Source organism: Podarcis erhardii, assembly GCF_964252035.2.
Source record: "Podarcis erhardii genome assembly, chromosome: 7".
In the NCBI taxonomy this organism is placed as follows: domain Eukaryota; kingdom Metazoa; phylum Chordata; class Lepidosauria; order Squamata; family Lacertidae; genus Podarcis; species Podarcis erhardii.
Window position 1 is genome coordinate 42,755,786 of NC_138511.1, and position 26,216 is coordinate 42,782,001.

General features: G+C 48.1%; 1 protein-coding gene across 6 annotated transcripts in view; it reads left to right on the plus strand.

Annotated features, from left to right (window-relative positions):
• Positions 1 to 26,216, plus strand: part of CBFA2T3 (CBFA2/RUNX1 partner transcriptional co-repressor 3) — a 67,667-nt gene that overhangs the window by 37,376 nt on the left and 4,075 nt on the right. For 3 of the 6 annotated variants that reach the window (XM_081872064.1, XM_081872065.1, XM_081872063.1), the window contains exons 2-8: positions 1,260 to 1,406; positions 7,435 to 7,512; positions 11,973 to 12,214; positions 13,995 to 14,084; positions 18,270 to 18,451; positions 19,328 to 19,578; positions 23,631 to 23,716. In XM_081872064.1, coding sequence (XP_081728190.1) covers positions 1,286 to 1,406; positions 7,435 to 7,512; positions 11,973 to 12,214; positions 13,995 to 14,084; positions 18,270 to 18,451; positions 19,328 to 19,578; positions 23,631 to 23,716 — 1,050 coding nt within the window. In that variant the 5' untranslated portion in view covers positions 1,260 to 1,285. Of the gene's footprint in view, positions 1 to 1,259; positions 1,407 to 7,434; positions 7,513 to 9,827; positions 10,332 to 11,972; positions 12,215 to 13,994; positions 14,085 to 18,269; positions 18,452 to 19,327; positions 19,579 to 23,630; positions 23,717 to 26,216 lie in introns of those variants that run through there. The other 3 variants (XM_081872067.1, XM_081872066.1, XM_081872068.1) reach the window with 2 other exon arrangements.

The window sequence follows — 26,216 nt, forward strand, 5'->3', positions numbered from 1 at the left end:
GGGTTTCCATGCCACCTGTATCCATAACAGAGAGCCTGCCATACGATCATGTATGATCACTTATGTTCAGCTCCAGCTTAGTTTGCCTCTTCTGCGAACCCCAGTGATATCTTCCTTTGGCTAAGATCACAGCTTTATTTAGCCTGGACTGTGCACATTGTGTGTGTTCAATTAATCGTGCAACAGTTGCAGTGCATTTGGAATGTGCCACAGATTAGAGTTTTTATCAGCCGCGCAACCGTCTGCAGAGAAGCTCTGTGCTGGTCTCATGGAGGCAGTGTCACCTCGAGGAGATGCTGGCTGACCCCAAGCCAGGGCGGCGAAGGGGAGGCTTTCCTTCTTTGGTCCTCATCTGGGTCTTGGCAGGGCCCTGCCGGCGCGAGGCTCAGTGACGGAGCACCACAGCTGCCCTCGCACTTGCGCTGAGCCATCAAACTCAACTGCATCCTCTTTACTTTAGGAGAGAGAGAAATGAACTTGGCGGCCTCCAAAGTCAGAGGCAGGTGCCTTTCCTTACGGCCCGGCAGCTGCTCTTGTGGGCTGGCTGCTCCTCTGCCATTTACCTCTCGTCTCCCAGCCCAACTCATCCCTCCCATCCTGATAACACTTCCACAACCCACATTCATCACCCCACAAAAACAGGATGGCTTTATGGAACCTCTGAGTAGTTCAGAGGCTGCATGACACCGAATTGGGGCAGGGGCTACCATCAAGGGATGGCCATTGCCTTTGGGGCTTCCTTGTGTGAGCTTCTCAGGAGGAGAGGATCACCTGGTCCGCCACAGTGGGATGTAGGATGCTGGACTAGATGAGGCTTTGATCTACTTGAGAAGGGCTCTATATATACATTATATACATTGCTTTTGATGTTGCTACATGGGATCTGCAACAAAACATTGCAGTGTGCTCCTGTTCAGGGTGCCTGCCAGCCAGCTGTGCCCTCATCAGAGATACTGCATTGCACATACCCCCACCACAGTTTGCATTTTTATTTCTCAGCTGGCGCTGGGAAATTTCCCATGGCTGAGGAGCTGTTTGTCTAGGAGCATGTTTGCTTGCTGCTCAGGGGGGAATGTGGTCCTCAGACTGAAAATGCTTCCCCATCCCTGGTGTGGCTGAAGCGGGCATCAGTATGAATCGTGTCTTCCCTGGGGGCTTCCATCCTAAATATTCCCTTTCTTGTTTCCTGGGCAGTATCTTTGCCTCTGACTCTCCGCACCTGAACCTCCTCCCCTCCCCTCCCTCTATCTGTTCTGCAGGTAGTCCGGAGATCAAGGCAGCAACAATGCCTGACTCACCAGCCGACGTGAAGACGCAGTCCCGATCCACGCCCCCCAACATGCCACCGCCGTCACCAGCCGTCACGCAGGGAGCAACGCGACACCCCACCTTCACACCAAACCCTAGTGAGTAGTCAAGTCAACACAATGCCCAGTGATGGGCATCAAAAATGGCAAAGGAAAGAGAAACGGTGGCCAGGGGGTGGAGGTGGGGAATCAAAGGTCTCTCCTGATGTGGTGTACAATTATTATTATTATTATTATTATTATTATTATTATTATTATTATTTTATGTTTACACCCTGTCGTTCCTCCAAGTTGCTCAAGGTGATGTACATAGTTCTCTTCCTCATTTTATCCGCACGAGAACCGGGGGCAGCTGCCTCAGGTGGCAGAATCCAAGGGGCGCCTTGGCAGGTATGCACCACAGCTAGAGAAGCAAGGAGAAGCAGTGGCTTCCAGCTTCTAGTGAGATCCCGCAAGAGCCCTGTTAGAGGCCTTCAGAGGTCTGGCACAATCGTCCTGAGACCACAGTATATAAGGCAGAGTGCCTCACTTACCAGGGTCTCCAAAGGCCTCCACGCAACATTATGAGGCTCTTGCAAGGTCTTGGTGGAAGCTGGAAGCCGCAGTCACACAACTCTGTTAAGCGAGGCTTGAGCTTCCCCATCGCTGACTTATCTGCCTGCACTCTATCCTTGTGGCCTATTTGCTTCCAGAACTGAAGCAGACTGAAAAACTTACATACGCTCCCTCCCACACACATGCTATTCCCACTCTGCAATGACCTGTACAGCAGGAACTGTGAGCTGAGGCTGTTCATTAGCCTTTCCAAGAGGCAAAACAAAAAAACAAAAACCCGACCCAAGCAGAGGACTTTGCACTTTAGAGGACTTTGCAGAAACGGAATCTAGCCAGACCCATTTCCCCGCTTTATCCGCAAGCTCTTTTCCTCTGGCGTGGAGGTTCCGGTTGTCATCAGGACCCGGAGCTGCTTCGGATGCCGGGGAGGGTGGGTGGGCTTGGATGCTGTCCACCTCCACCCTCGCCACTTCTCGCCTCTTGATGCATCGCCTTTCAAGCGAATGGCAGTGCCAGATGGCACCACATTTGGAGTGCCAGGAAAGCAGCCCTCCCCCTTCCCCGTTGATGCGGATGCCAGCCGTCTCCGCTCCTGCTGTTCATGAGCGATGCTGCGATTAGCAGCCAGAAGGTGCATAAGGAAGCAAAAAGGGAGAGGGCAGTTGAACCCCAAGCAGACAGCAAAGGCAACAGCAGCACTCAGGATTATTTTCAAAAAGGACAGGGGCCAGGGGCCCAGGTCTTGCTAGAATCCAGACCTCTGAGCTCCAATGTAAGGTAATGCAGATCTCAGTGGGAGAGCATCTGCTTTGCATGTAGAAGGTCCCAGGTTCAATCCCCACTAGCATTTCCAGGTAGGACTGGGAACAAGTCCCTGCCTGACACCTTGCAGGGGCCCTCCCTGTCAGTGTAGACAATGCTGAGCTCAACATACCAATGGTCTGATTCAATATAAGGCAGCTTTCTATGTTTCACTGTGTGGATATTCTGCAAGCAGAGCAAACCACTCTGCACATGCTCATAGGGAAGATTGTTTCACCAGAGTCCTGGTGTTGAAACCAGATTCCAAACCCTGTTTAAACAAGGCTGCAGAGCAGTAAAGTTGAGCATTGCATGGCTTAGCTGTAGCCATGCTAAACCCCCCTATGGGATTTCCACCACTCATCAAAGGCCTGCCCTACCATTAGGCAGGGTAACTAACTCAGGCAGCAGTAGCCGCCTCCAAGGCCGTTTCCTTCTGATAAGAGGACAGAACTGTGTCACCTAACCTGCACCCAGGAATGACCCATTCTGGTTTGCCTCCTGAGCAGTGTTAGAAACCAAGATATGAAAGTTAGGAGGTAAATGGTACCTTAAACCTAGGTTATGGGCACAACAACGGAATGACTAGGTGCGCTTTTTTATAACAAGAATACAAAGCTGAAAATTAATGAACTGCAGCTAAAATATTATGTTCAGGGTCTAGTCTTTCCCTGCCCACCCCCCTCCTAATATTCTTCTCCAGTCTTCAGAGAGTAGCTGGAAATTGGGGGGGGGGCCAGAAAAAGCTCATCCTTTCCCTCCACTCTGCAGTTTTAATCTGAAATCTTAGGCGCAGTACTGCGCCCAGAGCTCAGAAACTACTCATGCTAATGAAATTCCCTGTCGCAAAATGCGCCTAGAACAATGGGAGTTTCAAACACGGCTCCTGAGGTGAAACAAGAAAGTGCCACCCACACTGCCGCCCACTATTCCCCCCCCCCACACACACACACACACTGTGCTTGCTAAATGCTTGCTTACCAGGGTCATGCAACTGTGGCTTTTGGGTTACTAAAAGATTTTGTGGGAGTTCTGCTAGATCTCGCCAGAACCCGGAAGTCACAACCATGTCTCCTCGCTTCTCAGTTCTCCTCAGTTCTCTGGCAGCAGGAGAGGTTGGGGCACCTGAGGGGGCTCACCTCTTGTGATTCCACTGCCTGAGGTGGCTGTCTCAGTTCGGCCCTGCCTGCTCCCCATAAGCTAATTTGCTGCCTTCAAATTGCCAGGGCTGAAGGGGGATTCAGTAGGGTGTGTGTGTGTGTGTGTGTGTTTGTGTGAGAGAGACACCATCTTCTCCTTTGCCTCGGGCAGCAAAAATGCATTTCTTTTGCCTGAGGGTCACCCCCATTTGCAAGGCAGAGAATCGCCCCGTCCAGTTGCCCGCCAGTGCATAATGCACAGTTTGCATTGGGCCGCGAAACGCTCGGAGTGCCACAAGTGCAGCCTAAGCAGCAGGAAGGGAGTCTGCGCCCCCCACTCCCTTCACAGATGGGAGCCTTTCCTCCATCCACAGATAAAAGATCCAATGGCAGATGGGCGGCTATATCCGCAGGCGCAGCACATCGATGCCGAAAGCCCTGAAATAGTTGTGACTATAATAGCCTGCTCCCCCAGATTCCTTTGCCCTTCAGCTGCAAGGAAGCCACGCAGCATGGGTCAAAATTAACTTCTTGCTCACAAGCAGAAAGAGCAACACATGCCCACCCCCCTCACCTTCCACATTGAGCTGCAAAGTCTCCTCCCTTCTGAAAAGAAATGCCTTTTTTGTATTGCACCTTGCGGGGGGGGGGGTAGTCTCTCTCTCTGTCCCCTGCCTCCCGATTCCGAGTGGCAGTTCCAAGTCAGCTCCAGCCTTTGCTTTTTTTTTTTTTCCCGAGCCAGATGTTCTCTAATTAGAAATCGGATTCTGCTCGTCTGTGATCTGATGGGGTTTGCTTTTAATCGCTCTCGGTAGCAGATGCAAAGGCGCTTTTGAGCCAGTCTGCTGTGTTTTCTGAAAAGGGTCTGCTGCTGCTCTCCCCTCCCCCCCCCCCCCCGCTCAAAAACATCAACCCTTCTTGCAATAGCTGACCCCAGGAGGACTAGCCTTTCCTCCCTCCCCCCCCAAGTCCCCGTCCCGCCACCACCCCACAGTGATGCTGTGTATGCATTTAAAGCGCTTAGAGGTTAGGGAAGAGAGAAGGATTGGAAGCTGTGACTTTTGCACTTAATTCGAGTGGATATTAGCAAACAGCTGGTGTTGTGCCCTTACTAAGAGCTCTGCTAAGATGTTCAGCCTAAACTGGGCGGCTTTAATAACCACCTAGCCTGATGGTTTGCCACCCGAGAGCTATGGCAGAGACTTGGCCCATCCCAGGATCCCACAGCCAAGGAGCAAGACGCCAGGGGCGGATTTCCTAGCCAGATGGTGGCTGCTGAGAGCACACGGATGTGCAAAGGAGGACTTGGAGTCTATGAACTGCTTGGTTCCTCTCTCCCCAGATCCTTTTTATTATGGGAATCTTCCCAAGGAAAGCTATATGCCAGAGTTATCTTTCCAGCCCTTATAAGCTCACTAAAGATATTTTGTAAGCCAGGGATGGAGAAATCAGTGTACAAGGAGGCAGGTCCCTGCCCAAGGAGCATACAGTGAAGAAATTTGACACTGGTGAATTTGAAGGAAGGAGAGGCAGGGACAAAAAGGGGAGCCATATATGGTTGTTTCAGTTACATAAAGGAAGGCTTGTTTACAGAGTTACCATTACACCATAGGGCATGGGAACCTCGGACCTATTATTCCAGCTCTGATGTCAACAAGCAAGTTGCAATGGTTACTAATGATGTCCTACCTCCCCTTCTGCTGGAAACTGCAGCAGGGGAGAGGGCTGTTGTGCTCAGGACCGGCTTGGAGGCTTCCCGGCAACATCTGACTAGACACAGTGAGAACAGGATGCTGGACCAGATGGGCCACTAGTGGGCCTGATCCAGCAGGTTCTTTTTACGTTCTTACATCTTGAATTGGTTCTGAACCCGACATGCTTGTCAGTTCTGTAGCCCAAGTTCCCTTAATCCATCTGACCCTTTCTGATCAAGCCAGTCCTTCTCCTTTGTTCTTATGTCATAGTGAACCAGGCTTGTTGCATGAGGAAGTGAGGGGCAGGGATGGGGAGGACACCATGCACCCTCTGTAGATTTTCTTTGCCACATTGGTGGAAATCAGAGGTGCTCTACATTCCCATGCCCCTTCCTTCTCCTAATTTCTGTTGTATGCTTTTGAATCTACACAGCATCCACCAACCTGGTACCCTTCTGCTGTTTTAGACCACATCTCCCATCAACCCCAGCTCTGCTGGCTGAGGCTGATGGGAGTTGTAGTCCCAAACAGCTAGAGCATACCAGATCAGGAAAGGCTATTCTATACTTTCCAAGTGTTTGTTAATACTGACGATCACGTCACTATCTTGTGATCAGCACCGTATGCATTTTGCATTGTTCGTTGTGATAAATCTTTTCTGGTTTTAAATTGCTTCTATTTGTTGTATTTTATCTGGCTAAATTGCTTTGAAACTCTTCTACAAAGCAACCGATACATGCACTTAATTAATAATAAAAAAAACAATACAGCTGTTGGAGAGCTGTTCACCAGGCTTCAGCACAAAGTCCATTAACCTGGAAAGTGGGTTGTTGCCAGGCAGCTTTCTTATCTAGAAAACAAACAAACACATCCACATGGTTGTCCTTTCTAGAACAGGTCCCATTTCAGCATGGAGCTGGCTTTATGGCATGCATAGCAATAGATCAAGGGTGGGGACCTATCTCAGTCTGAAGGACTCATTCCTTGACAACCTCAAGGGCTGTATGCCAGTGGTGGGCGGGGCCAGAGGCAAAAGTGGGTGGAGCAACAAATGCAAATATTAGCACCCTACTGTAGGCAATTTTCTACTCGTGCATCCCTCTCTAGCCTCTCCATTCGGATGAGCAAAAAGCATTATCAGAGTTCAAGGACACATTCCAGTTGGAAAAATATATATTCCCAGGGTGCGAAGCAATGCCAGTAAGGTGTGTAGTCTGGGGAGAGTTCTTCAGGCCAGATACAAAGGCCTAAAGGAGATGCCACCCACCCTCTCCACCTGCCCACAGGCACTCTAGGCACCTGTGCAAATTTGGGCCCCTAATCCTTTTGAGTATCTGGCAACAACACCCCTAATCAGCAATCCAAAGAGCAACCATTTGTGAGTCTCAAATGTCATCAAGACAGTGAGTTGTCAGCCCCCGGCTCCTTCAGTTGACATAATACCATACCATCCAACATTTCTCCAATGAAAATAGGTACAACCAAAGGAAAAGCAGGACATTCTGGGATCAAATCAGAAACCAGGACAGCTTCTGTGAATCTGGGACTGTCCCAGGAAAATAGGGAGGGTCTGTAATACGGGCAGGCAAGCCACACTAATTTGGCAATCTAGGAAGTTGGGAGTGGCTTCCTTCAATCTGCATTGCAGTTTATGAAGCTGGTTTAGCATAAGCTTCTTGGCACAACCTTGGTCTTTGTTTGGGCATTGCATGACCAACCCATATCTTTCCAGGACACCCTCAGGCAGAAGGGACAGTATTGGTTAAGAGTTTTGCCCCTGCAGCTAAACTCACACACTGGAAGGAAATGTCCCAGCCAAGATGGATAAGCTTAAGGCCCTGCCTGGCTACTGCCCCAGCCCTGATCAGGGACTTCAGGAAGGAAGCGCCCTGCCACCTCTGGTCTCTCCTGATAGCGTATGTTTTATTTTGCTTGCAGATCGTGAAGCTGGGCCGCCGATGTTTCTGCCCCGCGGCCGTTTTCATGGTTGCTTGAAATGGTCCATGGTGTGTCTCTGTAAGTAAGATGAAACGTGCCCGTCAGCAAGAGACGCAGAAGCTGTAGCTCAGCTTTGCTTCCCCTAGAGCAGGGGCGGGGGGGAACCCGAGGGCCACATTCTCTTGAGGGGAACCTCCCAGGGGCCGCATGCCTGTGGTGGATGAAAGTGGGTGGAACAATGCATGTTGATTTTACCTTTGTACAGTAGGCAAATTTTGACACATACTCACATGATCTGCTATCTGGGCAAGCAGGAGGCCTGATCAAAGTTCAAGGACACATTCCAGCCGGGGGGGAAAAAGCTCAATAAGGGTTTGAAGCAAGACCAGAGAGGGTATGGCTAGGGAGGGTGTGGCCTGGGGGGAAAGTCCCAAGAGCCAGGCACAAAGGTCTGGACGGCCACATTTGTCCCCCAGATCCGAGGTTACTCACCTCTCCCCTAGGTAAATACAGGAGGGGAGCAAATGCACTTTTGCTGGAGTTGGTGCAGGCAGTGTTGTCTATAGGGTGCTGCCCCATAGGTTGGCAACCCCCCCCCCCCATTTCACTCTCAGAGGGTTCCCAGTTGGCCAGCATCACAGGAAATCTTCTTCTTCCTACCTCTTTGTAATGTCCTTTGGGTGTATCTCATTTCACCTGCCTCAGTGTTAGGGGGTAGGCCATTTTAAATTTGCATACATTTAGTCAGTTGGCATCTTCAAATGAACAATGGCAAATCATTGGTAAATAATCTTTGTAAAAACAGACACCAAGAAAGCTGCACCTTCTGTCCTGGAGGCACCACCTCCCAATGTTTCAGGTATAGTGGGAGCATTGTGGTTGGTCAGTGAAGAAAGTGGGGAAACTTTTATCATGCTCTGAGGCACCTGCTTGTGTTATTGTTACTGCCTGCTAGAGGCCTTCAACCACAGAATGGACTACTTAGTCCAAATCAATAAATAAAATTCAGCTCCTTTCTCTTATTCTCTATTTACTTCAGTAATATTCCACTCAGAAAGTCAGTTGCCTACTTTGCTCCACATTCTTCAAGTACCTTGCCTCTGGGCCCTCTGCCCCTAATCTTTCCATCAGTCTAGGATCTTTTCCCACTTCTTATCCCACCCCACAAAGATGTGCCTGCCCCTAAGACCTCTGTGGAATTTTAATCCCAGTCAAAATGACAATGTACCTTTCCCTCAGGTAAACTGGACTGCAAGCATTCTGATAGCCTTGCTTCCCTGGGCCAGTCGGAATGTTTGCAAACTTTCTGTGCCGTCGTCACACCAGCTCAGCCAATTGGTGTCAAGGGAATTAACTGTTGCATGTGCAGTACAGTGGTACCTTGGGTTACAAACACCTCGGATTACAAACACTTTGGGTTACAGACTCCGCTAACCCGGAAGTAGTACCTTGGGTTAAGAACTTTACCTCAGGATGAGAACAGAAATCGTGCGGCAGCGAGAACAGAAAGCGTGCGGCAGCGAGAGGCCCCATTAGCTAAAGTGGTACCTCAGGTTAAGAACGGTTTCAGGTTAAGAATGGACCTCCGGAACAAATTAAGTTCATAACCAGAGGTACCACCGTATATAATATGGACTAGGGATAATAGGTCTTGGTTCAAATTAACAATTCAAAAGAACAGTGTCCAATTACAAGTTTTTCCTAACAAAACAAATTCCTTCCAGTAGCACCTTAAAGACCAACTAAGTCAGTTCTTGGTATGAGCTTTCGTGTGCATGCACACTTCTTCAGATACCATGCACACGAAAGCTCATACCAAGAACTGACTTAGTTGGTCTTTAAGGTGCTACTGGAAGGAATTTGTTTTGTTTTGACTATGGCAGACCAACACGGCTACCTATCTGTAACTGGAACTATGGAAGTTTTTCCTAGATACTGTAGCACGTGGGCTGTAGCACACGGCCCATTCTGTGACTTCAATTCCAACAGTCATCAAGGTGTTCCATTCTACTTCCCATGCATACTATTGCAAAATAGTAGCTGTGTCTGTAACATTGCTGGTGATCTGTGTGAAAATAATACAGAAGGGGTGTGTGTGTGTGTGTGTGTGTGTGTGTGTGTGTGTGTGTGTGTAATAGAGCACTGAGGAAGGAAGGAAACTTCATTGGCCAGTTTCCCCCACTGCGGTGAGATTTATTGCATTCCCATTGGCACAGTCCTAAATTTGCATCTATGCATATAAACTTGTCCATGCAAATATATTTTGGGAGCTACACTGAAGAGCCACGACCTGAACAAAGGATACAAAAGTATTAAATGAACTTTGCATTTTTTAATTTGCATAATTTGTGAATAAAAAAAGTTTCATAGGAGACAAGCGCCTGAACCCTGCCTCCCTTCCCCCACCGCCTGCCAAACTTGCAAGCTGACACATATGCCTTCACTTCTGCAAAGAGGCAACAGCACACAGGCCCTCTTCGACCTCAGAGCAGATTGAGCACAGGTGCAGCCTAAGGACACCTTCCATTATTTCCCCAGTGCAATTAGGGCAGTTCGGCAGCTTGATGGCTGACGTGCCCCACTTTTTCCAAATATCCTTTCCCTCTTTTAGTTGAGGAGGACCCACAAACACAGATCTCCGCCAAGGAGGACCCACAAACGCAGCCCCCATCCCTAAAGCGTCAGAGACATATGCAGAGTTTAACTTAGTAACACACCTGTCACTCGAATAAAAGCAGTTGTGGCCGAGCGGTTATTTTCGGCACCTCTTTAGCAAGCGGCGGTTCTCGCCCTGCCGGAGACTGAGCAGGAGCCCAGGAACACACGGCAAAAGCCCAAAAGCCCCGACGGCTGCGGCTGCGGCTTCCCAAGGAGGTGTCAGTGCCACAGCGGGAAAGGTTAGTGATTAGTGACGACTGAAACTAGGCAAGGCAAACTTGGCACCTTCCGAGGACTGCTCAGGGTCTCTTTTTGTTCCCAAGAAGGATGCTGGGATTTGAGGCTCTCCCTCCAAGGCAGGGGACAGTGTCTGCCTGGGGCACATTGTTGCCTGCTCTTTCTCAGCCCTGACTGCGGAGAGACAGGCGTTTCTACATTTTCTGAGGGTCCTTGGGGAGGAGGGATGGCTGCTTGCAAGGGGGTGGGCAAACAAGTTAGGTTCTGACCTCTGATAAACAGGCTTTGCAGGGGAGCTCCTGTGGTGTTTTTTTTTAAAACCTGCAACACCTGTTTGACCTGAGAGGATCAAAAGTTGAGAGAGAGAGAGAGAGAGAGAGAGAGAGAGAGAGAGAGAGCCACAACATCTCTTTCATACCGCTTCAAAATCTGTCATTAGTTTCTGGCCTAAGAACACGTGTAAAAGCACAGGGCTGGAAGGCAGTTTTTGCAGTCTGGGAATATGTTGCCTCTGTTCAGCGCAGTAAGATTTGTTGTTGTAGGCCGGCTTTTCAGCTCTTGTTTACTGCTTCAGGGTGGAGAGGTCAGCTGGGCGTTGGGGGGGGGTAGCATCTTGTGTGGAAAGGTCTTGGAAGCAGTAGGGCTCGTCAGGAAGACAATTAGCCTTGGAATATGATTCTAGGATATTTATGGCACAATCCTATCCACACTTAACTGGAGGGACTTGCTTCTTTAGAAAAACACTCCTTTTCTTGGAAGCACATCGTCCCCAAGAATGGGGCTTGCTCCCTAGTAAATGGGGTGTGTTTGCTTTTTAGAATCTCAGCATCAGGATATTACAGTTTTTGCCTTGACTCTTAGAGCACTGTTGCTTCTCTTGTGTTAGGCAGCCGGGTCCCAATCCACCAGAAAATGTCTCCTGCACAAGTCCCCGTTCACTTTAGTAACATTGCAGAAGACCAGACAGTGGTCAACAATCTGCCTTTGGGACATCTTTCTGCAGCCTGACAGTTTTGAGCAGGATTTAACCCTGTGCGTTGCCTCCAGCTGGATAAGACTGTTTCATTCCTCTTGTTCCACCCTCACTGACTAAGGGAAGCAGCTGGGGTCTTGTGGAGCTCAGAGAAACCCATTTCAGAAGAGTGTCTTTAGGGTCGCTCTCTTTTTCAGGGAGGGAAAAAAATACTGCTTGTTTGCATCTGCAAAATGATTTAAAAGTATGCCTCTTTCAAATGGCCTAGCTTTCATGCACAGAAAACCCCTTCAGGTAAAAAGCCAACCCCTACTCTGAACCAGCCAGGGTTAACTCCACTGATCGTACTCCTTTTTCCGGGGATGCACATCTGCCAATCTTGCTTGGTCTTTTTTTCCACTGGTTTAGCATCTATATTTCGCCTCCACCTGAAAAGCTCATGGGGTTTGTGGGTGCTAAAAGACATAGCCTTCCCCTTGCCTGGAATCCTCCTGCAAAACCTCTCCTCAAAGGGCCATAGCCATTTTTGCAACTGTGTCCCATTGCTGACTAACATAGAGCCTCTGGGATCCACTATGATTTTTCCCCTTACCCCACAGTGCCTTACTATATGCAAGATTGCAATGGCAGACCCCCTCTTGTTACCGCTTGCTCCCTTTTTTCCTTGCAGTAATGAATGGAAGCAGCCACTCCCCGACGGCGATTAACGGTGCGCCCTCCACCCCCAATGGCTTCAGCAATGGGCCTGCGACTTCCTCCACGGCCTCGCTGTCCAACCACCAACTCCCTCCGGCCTGCGGGGCACGCCAGCTGAGCAAACTGAAGCGCTTCCTGACCACGCTGCAGCAGTTTGGCAACGACATCTCGCCGGAGATCGGGGAGCGCGTTCGTGCCCTGGTGCTGGGCCTTGTGGTAAGCTCACGGTCTGCATGCTCTGCCCTTGGCGGCGAGATCCCTGTCTTCAGTCAAAGATCCTTTGCTGGCAGGGGGGCCTGGTAGCCATTGCAGCTGGTTGAAATACTTTTTGCAAAGAAGGCAGCAGTGGATGGTGTTAAACTGCAGTGCCGTTACTCTGCTCATTACACCTGCTACAGGTGCACTGTGGAGATTTGGGGCATCTTAAAGCAGGGCTGGGAAACATCAGGGCCAGGGGGGAAATATGGCTCTTCTCAGGCCATACCCCACAATGGTCCTGCTCTGCAGCCTGTTTGAGTGCTTTGACTGGCTGGAATGTGTCCCTGAACTGGGATCCTGCCTCTTGCATGCATGGATGGGAGGAGTGTGGGATGTGGATTATCCACAAACCTCTGACTCTGACCACACAAAGGTCACATCTGTCGCTCCACCTACACCTGCCTTTGGCTCCACTGGCATGTGGTCCCCGAAAGGTTGCATGTGAGGAAATCCGGCGCTTGGGCTAAAAAGTGTTCCCCACCGCTGCCTCGGATGCAAACACATTTATTAGAGTGTAATCTGGGGTCCCTTTCACCAGATGCATGCTAACCCCCAAGATTCTTTCTCATTTGCGCTGCAACAGATTCATACTCTGGAAGTTATGGTCATACAACGTGGTAACACTTTGCTCAGCTTGATATTACTTAGCAGTAATTACTTTGCTTAGTTGGACAGGGTTATGTCATCCGATACAAAAAAAAATAAATAGGTGCCCTTGCCCCTGTCAAATTGTCAGCAAGGCAAGCAAACCATATCCATACTGTGGCAGGGGTGTTGCCAGTTTCTTAGTGGCTCTTGTGCCTTTAGCAATGCCCTGAGCTGCAAATGTAAGCCAGTGATTTGAGCTGATATCCATGCTGCACTAAACAAGAGGGAAAGGGTAGAGTCATTTGAGGGAGAGCAGGAGACCTCTGGGTGATGTGGGGGACAGTGGAAGAGGGAAGGTCATTGGCAGAGATGTGTAAGGATGTACAAACACAGTGGGCCTAATGAGGCATGACTGAATGTGTGACTTCCAATTGCTTGTATCTGTTTCCTTAACAATCAACCAAGGGATTTTTTTTAATGGGCCTTCACCTTATAGGGAGGAGAGGAGTTTCCCCCCTTTCCTCCCCAGCCATGATTTCTTCCCAAATCATCCCCTCAATTCTGCAATTCGTGACAGGTAATAAGCTCCCATTGGCACCATGGGAGCTTTCCCCGCCATATTACTAATTGCAGCATGGCAGGGGCATTAGTTTTCATGAATACACATTAAAAACTCCCTATGCAATGCGGTTCTGATAAAAACCGGGGGGGGGGCAGCACATGATTAAAGAACCCCAATATGATTGACAGAATCCGTTTAAATCACATTTAGGAGACATAGGAAGCAGCCTTTTACTGGTCTATCTAATTCAGTGTTGTCTGCACTGACTGGAAGTTGCTCTCTAGGATTTCAGATAAGAGTCTCTCCTAGCCCTACCTGGAGATGCCGGGGATTGAATTTGGAACCTTCTGCATGCAAAACAGATGTTCCACCAGAGAGCCATGGCCCCATCTCCAAAGTTAAGTTCAGCTTAACTATGGTTTAAAGGCAAGCATGCTGGTGCATGGCGAGAAAATTGCCACACTTCCATTCCACCAGGGTGCTGCGGTGGTTTAAAGTAAGGTACGAGCCAGACCAGTGAAGAGAATTTGCTGGGCATGAATCCACAGTCCTCAGTATTGTTGACCCCGTGCTGTTTCTACTTTGCAGAATTCCACGCTGACCATTGAGGAATTCCACTCCAAGCTCCAGGAGGCCACAAACTTCCCTCTGCGTCCTTTCGTCATCCCATTCTTGAAGGTAGACCCTTTATAAGACTTCTGTCTTGCACGACTTGAACATATACCAGCTTCATAATTTTGGGGAGGTTCTTTGTTGCATAGACACCTTTTCACACAGCTGAATGCAAGTTGGATTTTGGAATGCTTGGGCCAACTTGTTCTCTCTCTCAGAGGCACCTAGACACCATTGTGTCAGGTCCTGGCAGGTCCTTCCCTTTGGAAGAAATTGATGGTTTCCAGGAACCATCATCCACACATAAAGGTTGGTTGGTTCTCTACTTCCTGGACTGGTCAAGACATGTCTTGGAACACTGGAAACTATCTTACACTGAGCCAGATCACTGCCCCTTCTGGTTAAGTACTGTCTAGACCAGCTGCATATAAAGCAGATGTTCTACCCTTCCCTCAAACAGAATAATAAGATTCCAGTCCTCATGGTTCTCAAGAAAGGACTGGTTAAAATGGGACTAGAGGACTCTACCTTCTCCTGAGTCAGACCCTTGTTCGAGCTCAGCATTACCTAAACTGTCTGGCAGCAGCTCTCCAGGGCTTCGGGCAGGGGAAACTCCCAGCCCTACCTGAAGATGCCAGGGTTTGAGACCTTCTCTCCCACTGAGCTATGACTCTTTCTGCGAGAGGGATCAGATGGGTAGGCTGTTTTCTCCTATGGAGACTGGCAGCAGCTCCCGAGGGAGGCTTACCGCAAGCTTTGGAGCTGATTAAAAATGTTCAGGATGTGTCATCTCAAAGGTAAGATCTGCCTCACTGTCTAATGTCAGGGCTGCCCGTGAAACCCTCCCTCCAACCCTTCATTCCTTTCCTTCTCACTCCCACCGCATTGACTTCTGCTGCATAGCAAGGTCTGCTGTTTTCAGAAAACAAATCCTCTTTGCAATGGCCAAAGAGAGAATATATCAAGCAATTGTCTCTGAGCTTTGATCAGCGTCTTCCCATGTCTCTCTCTTGCTTAGTGCCAGGCTCATCCTGCAATCTGAGGATCTGTTGAGCCCTGGCATTTCTGTAGAAGCAAGCAAGACGGGATCTCTCTAGCAGAAGTTGCAAAGGCTGCTCTCAGCTGCCCTTGTTTATCAGAGAGGCAGGAAAGACAGAAGACTTGCCTTTTGCCTCTTCCCCACCCTCCCACTTATATGGGGCTGTGATTTCCATGGCTCTAGAGAAGCCGCAAAAAATATTTCCTGAGCAGAGAAGGTTTCCTGCTGACCCATCCAGAAATGCTGACCCAGGGTCAAACCACATGTTACGTTAAGCCTGTAAGTAGCAATGTGCAGTCTTTGCTGAACAGCAGTTGGAGGGGGCTGATCAGGATCGGGACCGCCGAGCGGGAAAGCAAGGGAGTGACATCCTTTACCTGCCTTAGGGCCCCAGTCCTCATCATCTCTTCCCTGCCTTGCCTCCTTCAAGGCTATTATTTAAGAAAGGAAAACAAGCACTCAATAGCTAGCTGCATGCTGCTTGCTATAAGGTGCTGTTTGGCCCCAAGCAGAAACCCAAACTCCTTCAGATGTAGGCAAACTGGAACCTGCTAGAGTTTAGCCCTTCCCTCTGAGTATGTGCAGAGTGCATTTTTCTCATCACCAATTACATGCTCTTCAATCATCCCATTTTAAGTGGAGCATCCTGGAATTACAGAAGACATCCTGACTTCTGGTTAGATCCTGGAATGTCCCATTTTTTGGTCCAATGCTTTGGTGCAAGCAGAGTGCCAGACCAAAAGAAGCTCATTTTTCACTCTTACGAAAGTCACCTGGCTCTCACCAGAGCTTGGGACCAAAAAACAAGTGTCCCAATTTTGATCAGCGGGAAGTTGGAGGATATGCAATTAACCACAGAGAGGCACTGTATGTCTAGAATGAGGATGGCATGGCTTCCAGGCAGGTTTTCGATCCCTGGGGGGAAGAAGAAGGACACTCTGCACATGACCTTTAGGGGGATGCCTATGCTATGTTTTTTCTACTGTTGTACACGCTCAGCAATTTATCAGCTGCACCATTAAGAGCATAGGAAGCTGGCTTAAGCCCTGTCCGGTCATTGGGCCATCTAGCTGTGTGTTGCCAAAACTGATGGCCAGCAGCTCTTCAGGGTTTCAAGGGTAGAGAAGTCATTCCCAGGCACACTTGGAGACTGAATCTGGAACCTTTTTGCATCCAAAGCATGGGCATTTGTCACTTGATGTGGCCCTGCATGTAATGTTTTTTGGGTGGTTTTGTTTTTTAAAAAACCAACCACTGCAAAGAGGCCTGAGACAGACTGGGACCATGGCAGCCCACCCAGCCCACACTCTAATCCATTGAAAATACATTTCCCACCAATGGAAGCTTTCATCCACTCGCAAATAGCAAGCCATGGAGGAGAGAGAATGCAATTCTCATTGGGGCTGTGGCTAGGGCAAATATTTAAAGTCCGCTAACACCAGACTAAAGCCCCAATTTGGGGGGGAGGGGAGAGAAAAAGAGGGCTTGTACTGTATTTTCTTTTCCTTAGCAAAAAGGCCAAACAGCGCAAAGTCATTCCTTGCCTCAAACACCGTGTCTAGTTTGGCTCTAATGCTGAGCAACTCCTGGGAAAACTGGTCCGTTATCCCACCCCCACTTTGTCTCTTCCTGGCAGAGTTTTTGGGGGGCAGACCACAAGCCTGGCGCCTTTCTGCCAGCAGAGAGACAGAGAGAGGAGAGAGACTCAGTGTTTTGAATGAGAAAGGAGCCCTTTGACAGCCCTCTCCCCCATCTCTTCCCCTCCTGCTCCTCTCTCCAGCACCCACCCTGCTTCCAGCTGTTTCCACCCAGGGCTCCAGATGCTTCTCATTACCCTAACTGCAACCAGGCGGCCTCCGGCGCGCCTTTCCCAGAGATGTTATTTATTTCTTTTCATTGTTTTTCTTTCTTGAAATGTGATGGTGACTGGGGGTGGGGGGGATGGAGAGGGCAGGGGAGAGAGGGAAGGAGGGAGATGGAGGAAGAACGAAGAGGGGGGGTGGCGGCAGAGCGGGGGGGGGATGTTTGCTGCCCTGGAATCCACAGCAGTGGATTTCATCAGTCCTCGCTCTAACATGTCCAACAGATGGGGATTTGGCTGGCGATCAGCTGCCTAAATAGGAAACCAGGGTTGGCTGGCGGCACAAAGCTCTGCTCTGGGCTTGCTTAATTGCTCCTGCTCCTGCGGATGCTCTTCTTGGAGGGCTGGAGCTTCGTGAGAAACTCCCTGGGTGGGGTGAGGAGTCAAAGGAGCAAAGGGTAGAAAGCTTATTTACAAACACTTTCCGTTGTGCAAAGGAGAGATGGGAATGACCTCGCAGGGCCATGGGACCCTCGCCGGCTTCTCTGGAGCAGAGCCAGCACAGTCTCATTGACAGACGCTGAGGCTGCCTGGAGGCCATTGTTTTCTCAATGGAGCAATGAGAGCAGCCCCCCCCCACTCGAGTGAACTCCGCATTCCCCAGGCACCTGACACAGCTCTGCCCCTTCCTAAGCCCACTTCCAGTATGAGTCCCTTCTTTGAGGGACACTCAGAGGAGGACAGCAAGGGGAAAGGGCCTTTTCAGCGGTGGCTCCCCGTTTATGGGATGATCTGGAAAGGAACCGGAAATAAAACTGCAGATATCGTAATGACATTATGCAAATCTGCAGCATGACCGCATTTGGAATGTACGGTTCTGGCTGCTTCATCTAAAAAAAAAGATGCTGCCGCGTTGCAAAGGGTTCAGAAGAGGGATCCAGGGGTTGGAGCTACTCTGAAGAAAGCCTTCAGATTCTGGAACGTTTAAGTTTAGAGAAAAGGCACGTAAGAAGTGACACAGTAGAAGTGATGCATGGAGAAAGTGTATAGAGAAAGTTTCTCTCTCTCTCTCTCTCTCTCTCTCTCTCTCGTGGACATTGAATGAAGCTGAATGTTAGAGAATTCTGGATAGGTGAAAGAAAGTATTTATTCACGCAGGGCATGGTTAAAACTGTGGAGCTCACTCCTCCGGGAGACAGTGATGACCTCCCACTTAGATGGCTTTAAAAGAGGACTGGACAAATTCATGACGGAGAAGGTGGACTGGCCCCCTGCTGAAAAAAATGCCAACCCCTGTTGTTCAGTATCCAGGCCAGGCTATAGTTGCTTATGTTGAAACGACAGCCTGCTGTTCTTTTTCCTTCTTAAGGAGAGCACTCCTCACTTTCTCCACCTTCTGCCCTCTTTCCAGGCCAACTTGCCTTTGCTGCAACGCGAGCTCCTCCACTGCGCCCGCATGGCCAAGCAGACGCCTGCACAATACCTGGCGCAGCACGAGCAGCTCCTCCTGGACGCCAACGCCTCCTCCCCCATCGACTCCTCAGAGCTGCTCTTGGAGGTCAACGAGGGGGGCAAAAGAAGGACACCAGACAGGTACAGGCCTCTGTGGGTAAAAAGCAAGGGGGGGGGATTGGACAGAGTTGGTGTGCTAGGCTGGGTGGAGGCTTGGCCCCAACAAATTCCTATTTATTGGGAACGTTTTGCAGGCTGCCTTTCGATCAAAGGATCTCCAAGGCAGCTTGGAGCAAGAAATGCAAAATGCAGGAAACCACTCTTTTGTGCCTTTGGCTCAGGCTTTGCCAATCTGGTGCCCTCCAGATTACAGCAAGGGTGGGACATTTCCCCACCCAATGGGAGTCTTGGTCCACAGCATCCTCAACTTTGACTCTGGGGCAAGGAAAGGCAGCATGCTTTTCTCCAGATATTGTGGGACTCCAACTCCCATCAGCCCCAGGCAGCTTGGTCAGTGGTTGTGGATAATGGGAGTTGTAGTCCCCTAACCACATTAGCACCTAGCTAATGCCCACCTAGCAGTTCGAAAGCATGTCAGAGTGCAAGTAGAAAAATAGGTACCGCTCCGGCGGGAAGGTAAACGGCGTTTCCGTGCGCTGCTCTGGTTCGCCAGAAGCGGCTTAGTCATGCTGGCCACATGACCCGGAAGCTGTACGCAGGCTCCCTCGGCCAATAAAGCGAGATGAGCGCTGCAACCCCAGAGTCGGTCATGATTGGACCTAATGGTCAGGGTCCCTTTACCTTTAACCACATTAGCACAGGGCACCAGGTTGGCTGTTCTTGCTCCAAAGGAAGGTGCTATATCCATAGACCCGGACTGTGCTCCTTTCAAAAAGTGGGCCTGGCTCTTGAGGACTGACTGTTAGTTCTGTCCCTGCTGCTACTATTCTGAACTATTGGTTAAGGATGCTTGGTTCTGTAAAACCCGTTTGACGCTCCACCCTCTTTCCGGGACAGGACCAAAGACAATGGCTTGGACCGTGACCCTCTGCACCCAGAACACCTCACCAAAAGGCCATGCACGATGAGCCCCGCCCAGCGCTACAGTCCCAGCAATGGGATCAGCCACCAGCCCAATGGGCTGCCCCACCCCACGCCTCCCCCTCCCCAGCACTACCGCCTCGAGGACATGGCCATAGCACACCACTACCGGGACGCCTACCGGCACCCTGACCCTCGGGAGCTGAGGGAACGCCACCGGCAAGCTGGTAAGAGGCATGGGGGGTGCTGCCTATTTCTGTTCTGTGCCCATCCCGTCCAGTTTTCACAGTAATCTGTGTATTATTATTATTATTATTATTATTATTATTATTATTATTAACGGTTCTAAAAAAATTTTTTTTACCAATATCTTTTTTAATTTTTAATTTTACCACAGAAAACGTATTTGCAAACTTATTTTAACTCACAGAATCATAGTATTGTAGAGTTGGATGGGGATCAAAAGGTCATCTAGTCCAACCCCCTGCAGTGCAGGAATCTCAATGACATTACATGACATACAAACAATGCTTAAAAACCTCCAATGAAGGAGAGTCCACTCCTTTACGAAGTAGTCCATTCCACTGCCGAACAGCTCTTACCACCAGAAAGTTGTTCCTAATGTTTAGTTGGGATCTCCTTTCTTGAAATTTGAATCCATTGGTTCAGGTCCTACCCTCCGTAGGAGCAGGAAACAAGGTTACTGCATCTTCCTTCAGACAGCCCTTCAATAGCTGCAGCCGACAAAATTCTTGCAAGAATCTTAGCAGACCATCTCCTAACAATATCTGAGGCTACCCTTCCTGGATCCCAAAATGGTTTTTGACCTTCTAGGGGACAGTGGACATGATTTTCACCTCTCGACAGCTTCAAGAAAAATGCAGAGAGCAAAACCAACCCCTGTACATGGTGTTTATTAACCTGACTAAGGCCTTTGTCACAGTAAATCTTAATGCCCTGTGGACTGTCCTTCTTTAAAATTGGCTGCCCAGATAAATTTGTGGACATCCTTCAGCTCCTCCATGATAATATGACAGCAACAATCGCGGATAACAATGGCTCTCAAAGTGAACCATTCACAGTGGGATCAGGTGTTAAACAGGGTTGTGTTATCGTCCTAACTCTATTTATTATTTTCATCATCATGATCCTACACTTTGTCGAAGGGAAACTCCCAACCGGAGTAGAAATCATATATCGGACAGATGGAAAGCTCTTTAATCTGAGTAGGCTGAAAGCAAAGAGTAAGGTTACCATAACTTCTGTCATAGAGCTTCAGTATGCTGATGACAATGTAGTGTGTGCACACTCAGAGGATGACCTCCAAACCATCCTAAATATCTTCGCTGAAGCTTACGAAAAACCTGGCCTATTACTTGACATGCAAAAAACCAAAGTGCTGCACCAACAAGCACAAAACAACCCCTCTGCAGCACCACAGATCCAACTCAATGGTGTAACGTTGGAAAGTGTCGATTGCTTCTGCTACCTGGGCAGTTATCTTTCCACAAGGGCCGACATTGATGCCGAAAACCAGCATCGAAGTGCAGAGTGTTGTTTGAGGACCAAGACTTTCACAGGGAAACCAAAATTCTTGTTTACAAAGCTATTGTACTACCAGCCTTACTGTATGCTTGTGAAACATGGACCACCTATAAACGCCATCTCCAACTCCTTGAAAGGTTCCATCAACGGTGTCTCCAAACAATTTTACACATCACTTGGGAAGACAGGCGAACTAATGCCAGTGTACTGGAAGAAGCAAAGATCACCAGTGTCGAAGCAATGATTCTTCAACCTGAACTTCATTGGACTGGTCATGTTGTTCGGATGCCTGATTGTCATCTTCCAAAGCAACTATTCTATTCCAAACTTAAAAATGGAAAGCGTATTGCTGGTGGTCAACAAAAGAGGTTTAAGGACTCTCTCAAGGCAAATCTTTAAAAATGTAGTATAAACACTGAAAATTGGGAAACAATTGCCTGTGAGTGCTCCAAGTGGGGAACAGCCTTTACCAAAGGTGTCATGGACTTTGAAGACACTTGAACTCAGGATGAAAGGGAGAAACGTGTTAAGAGGAAGGCTCATTTGGCAAACCCTCACCATGATCAACTCCCATCCAGAAACCTATGTCCCCACTGTGGAAGAACGTGTGGATCCGGAATTGGCCTCCACAGTCACTTACGGACTCAGTGTTAAGACCATGTTCATGGAAGACAATCTTACTCGGCTATGAGTGATCACCAAAGATGGCTATCCTATCATCTCTCAGTCTTCTTTTCTCCAAGCTAAACAGTCAACTCATTTGACTATTCCTAAGACTTTGTTTCCAAACCCTTCATCATCTTGGCCACCCTCCTCTGCACACATTCCAGTTTCTAAATATCCTTCTTAAACTGTGAGGGTCTGACCAAGACAAACAGAGTGGTACCATTGCTTCCCTTGATCTGGACACTTTACTTCTGTTGATGCAGCCTAGAATAGTGTTAGATTTTTTTGCTGCTGCATCACACTGTTGACTCATGTTAAGTTTGTGATCTACTGAGACCCCCCCCCAGCTCCTTTTCACATGCACTGCTATCAAGCCAGGTATCCCCCATCCTATATTTGCACATCTAACTATATTTGCACATCTAACCATTTGCCCCTGCTGAAATTCATTGTGTTAGTTTTGACCCAGTTCTCTATTCTGTTAAGGTTATCTTGAATCCATCTCAGTGTATGTATTCCTGAATGTACTTTACCATAAAATCCATATTACTATTTTTAAAAAAATGCATTTGGGGATGTTTTTCAGCTGAGAACTGTATAGCAGCATTTGGAAGGGTGTGAAATCTGAAGGGTAATGATGTTCTGATCTGTGCATTAGTTCAGGAGGTACAAATTGGTTTGCTTAACAACTTGACCAAATGAAATTCTCCTCCATCCTTAGATGAGGCATGGGGCATCTGTCACAGAGTGTCAGCCAGAAAGAGATAGGAGACAAATTTACTGTAGATGCATGTCCCTTGAAGCCATGTGGTCTTAAAGGTACGTGTCGCTATCCATTCCTAGCCAGGCTGAGCCCACAGAAGGACTTGGAGGAAGCAGGTCTAGCAAGTGGAAGGACATTAGCATGCTTTGCATTAAAAAGACCCAGGTTCAATACTCAGCATCCCATCCCTGCCTTATGTCTTGAGCTGATAGCCAGAGTGGGCAGTTAGCCGGCATTTCTAATCCAAGTTCAAGAACCACAGAGCAGAGCCAGAGGCTGGTCTTTCAGTACCCTTGGCCAATCACAGGATGGAGACAACCCCTTTGGGGATTAACACCCTCATGTTCCCCAATGCTTGCTCCTGAAGAAGTGGTCGAAATACCGGGTGCCAACCAGAGGACTCTGCTTTTAAGGCTCTGGATGCCTGAGAAAAGAGGAGGAGCCTAGATGGGGCACTTGGACCCAGGAGCTGCTGTGTCCCCATGGATAAGGATGGGGGGGGGGGATTTGATTCAGTTTGCATTTAAAGGCAAGTCTACCCAATCTGCACTTTCTAAAACAGAATGCAGACCAAAATGTAGCTGAATTTTGCAGTGCAGTTCTCCAGCTGAGCAACGTGTGCAAAAATGTATGTGCTGGGGTAAAGTCTGCATATAAATGCACACATTAGTGGAAATAACCCTTTCCTTTACAAAAAATGTGTATATTAGGCAAAACAGCATTCAGAAATGTATATTCTGAACTAGGATAAATTTACACAAGCGAGCTGGTAAGTTTTCATGATAACTTTTTTCTTTTTTCTTTTTATTAATTTACAATACCAAGCACCAATAAACAAACAAAAAGAAAACACATGATAAACAAAATCAAAAGAAAAACACATCAAAAACATAGCAGGTAAAGAAAAAGAAAAAAGAGAAGACCACATCGCAAAGTAAAAGACTAAACAACACAACAATGATTGACTTCCCTTCATCTTGGTTTTGGACTATGTTACAAAATGTTTTCTTACTGCAGTTTCACTTTTTAATCTTTTTACGTCACAGGATGATAACTTTAATATATTGCAAACTGAAGTGCAGAGAGCTGAACTTAGATCTGCGAAAGTGAGAAACAGAGAAAAACTGAATTGGCATATTGACCCATCCCTACCTGTGCGTGCCCTATATGTGTGGGTGTGTTGCGGGCGTGTCATGTGGGGTGGCCAGGCCCACCCCTCTGCAATTGCTCTCAAGGGCCTGATGCCAAAAGCTTGCAGTGCCACCTACCTTCCTGATTGGTGATATTTTCCTCTTCTCCCTTAAGCTGTGCACAGTTCCCGGCAAGAGGAAGTCATCGACCACAGGCTAACGGACAGAGAGTGGGCCGAGGAGTGGAAGCACCTCAACAATGTATGTACCAAATCCCACCGCATGGCTTGCGGTGGCTGGGATGGAATCTGGGTGTGGGGCAGAGGCTGTAGCGCAGATCTTTGTATATAAACGTATTGATTGTCAAGACCTACGCCCTTGCTTTCCGATCAAACCATCCCTAGGGAGGCTGGCAACAGATTAGGATAACACCGAGATGAAACACACCAAACAATTAACTGGACAGAAATTGGCAGCAGAGCGGCGTCACGTGATAAAGCGGCACAATCATATCCCTAGGACAGCTTGAGCAAATAAAACAGTTTTGCCTGCTGAACCCCTAGGGGAGGGAAGTGGCTGTGCTCCAGAAGGATGCTGCATTGGCACAGGGGCCACAGAGATAAAGACCCTTCCCTTGGTATTGGCCAGCATCCAGTCGCTTATGCACTTTGGACTTTTTCATTGCTAGCTTTTGCCAGGGTGGCAGGAGAAGATTTGCTGGCCATCTGACAAAAAGAACCCATTAGCTTTGCTCTTCCGGGTACCATCCACCGGCTGGAAAACCAGGTGACAGGGAAGACACACCTGCCTACAGTGGAGGTGTGTACTGATTAGAGCAGCAGTTCCCAGACGTTCTCAGGCCACCATCCCCTCTGTTTCACAAACTCACCCCTGGGGGCCCCAACCCCACACTATAAAAAGCATTATTCAGAATAGCAGTTTCCACGACCCGCTAAGGAGGATAATAACACAATAAAATTCAAAAAAGTTACAATTAATTGCACATTTATTCAAAATCCAATTAAAACTATTCAGTTTTATTAATTCAGCAAAACTGCTGAACTTGATCCAGTGATACCAGCTTTTCAGAGTCTTAAAGTAGTTTATTATTGTTATTTATTAATATTGTCATAATTCTTATTATGACTTTATATTGGATGGGATTGTTACTATTAATGTTTGATGTTTTATTATGTTTTTATATGTGTTGGAAGCTGCCCAATGTAGCTGGGGCAACCCAACCAGATGGGCATGGTATAAATATATTATTCTTATTCTTATTCTTATTATTAATTTATTTATACCCCACCTTTTCCCCTGATGGGACTCAAGGCAATTTGCAGATTAAAAACAAGAACCGCTAAAAACACAGGGGGGAATCATTAAAAAACAATTAAACATTCAAAGAATTAAAACTATATGCACATATACAAACTATTAAAATCATACAGATAATTACAAAGAAAACAGCACAGCACCAGTCCTTTCATATTTACACCTCCAACACCCCCCTGCCACCCACTTTATTTTTAGTACCCCCTAAGTAATCCCACCACCCACTTAGGAAACCACTGGGTTAGTGTGTTGGATTAGGACCTGGGAGACCAGGGTTCAAATCTCCACCGGGTCATGAAACTCACTGGGTGACCTTGGGCCGGTCTCCTTCTCTGAGCCTAATCTACCTTACTTCCCCAATGTTTTGGGCTACAGCTTCCATCATGGGGCTGATGGGAGTTGTAGTCCAAAACATCTGGATTGTTCCAGGTTGCCCAACACTGTCCAGGACAATTCTCTCTTGTCACACATGCACGCACTCACACCCATGTATGTAAGTTTAGTTTCTTAAGTCCCATATTTCTGCATGTATTGCAGTCTTAAGTTCTGGCAGCTGATCATTTACTTTTAATAATTTCTATTCGGTGTTTTATTTCTCCGGGAGGAGTGGGGGCAGAACAAACACCAAGATAAGCCTTCCTACAACAATAAAGAAACTGTTAGCAAATGCAACATATAAAGCAGATGAGGCGAAAATACGGTAATAGACAATAAAAATAGCACACAAATGAACAAACGGCAGCAGCCTAACATAAACTTTCAAGGAGGAAACAGCAGGAGCAACTCAACTTGGCCACCATATTTAAAATAGGATCAAAGTGGTCTTTCAAAAGGAAAATGAATTTATTTTTTTTAAGCTATCTGGAAAAGGAGGTGGGGGAGATGGAGGTGAATGTGACTCATACGCACCATATATGCAAAGCAGATGGCTTCCCTGCCCCCCCCCCCCAAAAAAAGAATCCTGAGAACTATAGTTTTCAGGCAAGCCAGTGTGGTGTAGTGGTTAAGAGAGGTAGATTCGTAATCTGGTGAACAGGGTTTGCGTCTCTGCTCCTCCACATGCAGCTGCTGCGTGACCTTGTCTAGTCACACTTCTCTGAAGTCTCTCAGCCTCACCCACCTCACAGAGTGTTCATTGTGGGGAAGGGAAAGGAGAATGTTAGCCGCTTTGAGACTCCTTCGGGTAGTGATAAAGCGGGATATCAAGTCAAAACTCTTCTTCCTCTTCATGGTGCTAGGAACTGTAGCTCTGTGGGCAAGGAAACTATGGTTCCCAGGGTTCTTTGGATGGAGCCATGACTCTGAAAGTGGTGTGAATGTGGTTTAAATGCATGCTGCGGATGTGGTTTTAGTTCTCGTCATCCTCACAGCAACCCTGTAAAGTAGGCCACCACGGCCTGTGGGGAAATGGAGGTTGATGGTGCCT